General features: G+C 37.8%; 1 protein-coding gene across 1 annotated transcript; it reads left to right on the top strand.

Moving 5' to 3' along the window:
• Positions 1-218: 218 nt before the first annotated feature.
• Positions 219-1,160, top strand: LOC145545580 (olfactory receptor 1J21-like). The gene has a single exon (XM_081590457.1). The coding sequence runs from the start codon at positions 219-221 to the stop codon at positions 1,158-1,160; it is 942 nt and encodes a 313-aa protein (XP_081446583.1).
• The last annotated feature ends 1,716 nt before the right edge of the window (positions 1,161-2,876 follow it).

The following is a 2,876-nucleotide window of genomic DNA, read 5'->3' as shown; positions in this document are numbered from 1 at the left end:
ATGTTTCATGGTTTCTCCCAAAGAAATAGTGCTGGTTTCTAGGTGGACATTTTTATCCTGACTGTCACTAGTCCATTAGTGGAGCAAAGAGCATGAGCCATTCAGGTTAAGATTCATGTACTGACTTGTTCAAAAGTATGTTTCATTATGTGATAGTCATAATGATTTCTCATTCTTCCGCATTTTCATCTCTTTCTTCATCTCCAGCAAAAGAGACCATGGGGAGGGAAAATCAGAGCGGCATATCCGAGTTCCTCCTCCTGGGGCTCCCCATCCGGCCAGAGCAGCGGGGCGTGTTCTTCGCCCTGTTCCTGGGCGTGTATCTGACCACAGTGCTGGGCAACCTGCTCATCCTCCTGGTCATCAGGCTGGACCCTCGCCTTCACAGCCCCATGTACTTCTTCCTCAGCCACTTGGCCTTCACTGATATCACTTTTTCATCAGTCACAACTCCAAAGATGCTCATGAATATGCAGACACAGAGTCAATCCATCTCGTATGCTGGGTGCATTTCCCAGGTGTATTTTTTCTTAATGCTTGGGTGTCTTGACAGCTTTCTTCTCACCTCAATGGCCTATGACAGGTACGTGGCCATCTGTCAACCCCTCCACTACATCACAATTATGAGTCAGAGCCTGTGTTTCCTGTTAGTAATTGTGTCCTGGGTCCTATCCTCCGCTAGTGCCATTTTACACACCCTCCTCCTGGCCCATCTCTCTTTCTGTGGAGACAACCTTCTCCCTCACTTCTTCTGTGACCTTGCCACCTTGCTGAAACTGTCCACCTCAGATACCACGGTCAATGAGCTATTTATCCTCACTGTGGGCGTGGTGGTCATTACCCTGCCATTTGCATGCATCTTGGTCTCTTATGGTCGCATTGGGGCCACCATCCTTAGCGTCCCCTCCACCAAGGGACTCTACAAAGCCTTGTCTACATGTGGGTCCCACCTCTCTGTGGTGGCTCTGTACTATGGAACAATTATTGGACTTTACTTTTTTCCCTCATCTAATAACTCCAATGACAAGGATGTTATTGTGGCCATATTGTACACTCTGATCACTCCCATGCTAAATCCTTTTATCTACAGCCTGAGAAATCAGGATATGAAAGGAGCTCTGGGAAATATACTTAGTAGAGGAATATTTTCACAAGGATAACCATTGTTTCCCTATTAATTGAATCCCACACATACAATGTGAGCCTCCTTTCCTCTCTGATCAGTTGTTTCTTATTGAGCCTTGATGTGGCCTTCTATCTGCAGTCTCTGCTTCAGCTTGGACATAGTTTTCTTCTCTGTTTCATTTTTTGCTCATTATAGAGAGGGAAAGATTTTACAAATATACCTGCACAACCACGATTTCCTTCCCCCCTCCTTTTTTCCATGGTATTCATTGTCCCACAAACATTGAAAAAAAATTTTTTGTAGTCACAACTCTCACTATTTTGGTGAGGGGGGAGCAGATAATTTACAGACCTTATGTAACAAAGCATTTTTCACCTCTCAAGATAACAAAAATATTATTTCTGGTTGGTTTACGGTTTTATTTTTTAGTTTAATTCCATAATACATTTAGAATTTATCTTTCGAGTGACCTTAATTAGAAATCTAGTATTAATTCTGTCTGTAATTTCTTCTTATAATATTGCTATATTTTTACTTTTAAAGCAACCTCCTGTTACATTTTTAAAATCCCTTTCTTTTAAGCTTTCATTTAAACATTTCTTTTTCTGTGGCCATCTTTATTTCACAAATATAACTGTATATATTTAAAGTGTATAATGTGAAAATTTGATAAACCAGACAACAATAAATACTATATGGTATCTCTTATACATGGAAAATTTTTAAATGCTGATTTCATAGGAAGAGAGAACAGAATAGTGGTTACCAGGGGCTGGGTGTAGAGAGAAGTGGGTGATGTAAGTTAAATGGTTCAAAGTTTTAGTTTTAAAAAGAATAAGTTCTGAGGACCAAGTGTAGTGTGATGACTAGTTAATAACAGGGTATTGCATACTTGAAAGTTTTTGACGATAGTTCACAAGCATTATCATTACACACATGAAAAGATTAACTAAAGGAGGTAATAGATGTGTTAATTATCTTAATCTTGGTAATCATTTCACAATATATGTATTTCAAATCATCACATTGTATACTTTTGTTTATAATTTCTTATATAAGAAACACTTATCTGTTTTATTCTCTATGGCTTTTTGTTTATTTTCAGCATTATGATTTTATGAACAATGTAGCAACAAATATTTTTGTGCATTACTTATTGTGTATAAGCAAGAGAGTATGTAAATTATATACTCAGAGGAAGAATTATTGGATTGTAGATGTGTATGTTCAACTTAGTTATCAGTGCTAAATCTTCTGAAATAATTGTACCAAGAAGTCAATTTGAAAAGACTACATACTGTAGGATTTCAACTATATAAGATGCTGGAAAAGGCAAACTGTAGAGAAGACAAAAAGTTCAGTGGTTACCAGGGGTCCAGAGTTTGCAGTGGGAGCAGGATAAATAGAAGAGAGGGGATTTTTAGGGCAGTGGAACTATTCTGAATGATAATGTAACAGTGGATACATGTCATCTATATTTTCCAAAATAAAGCCCAGAGTTTCTCATGGTGTACTCAGCATGTAAGTTAAATAAGCACAGTGACAATAGAAAAAAAAAAAAATTTTAAAACTGCACAACACAAAGAGTGAATTCTAAATATAACTATGGACTTTAATAAAATATATTGATGATGGTTCACTCATAACAAATGTGCCAAATGGATGTAAGATGTTTATAATTGGGGAGCCTAGGTAAGGGTGGAGGAAAAGGTCATGGACATTTTCTGCTCAATTCTTCTTAAACCTGAAA

Source organism: Giraffa tippelskirchi, chromosome 4 (assembly GCF_054371585.1).
Source record: "Giraffa tippelskirchi isolate mGirTip1 chromosome 4, T2T-mGirTip1v1.2.pri, whole genome shotgun sequence".
Taxonomy (NCBI): Eukaryota; Metazoa; Chordata; class Mammalia; order Artiodactyla; family Giraffidae; genus Giraffa; species Giraffa tippelskirchi.
The sequence above is the reverse complement of the archived record's forward strand: the minus strand, read 5'-3'. Positions and strand labels throughout refer to the sequence as shown.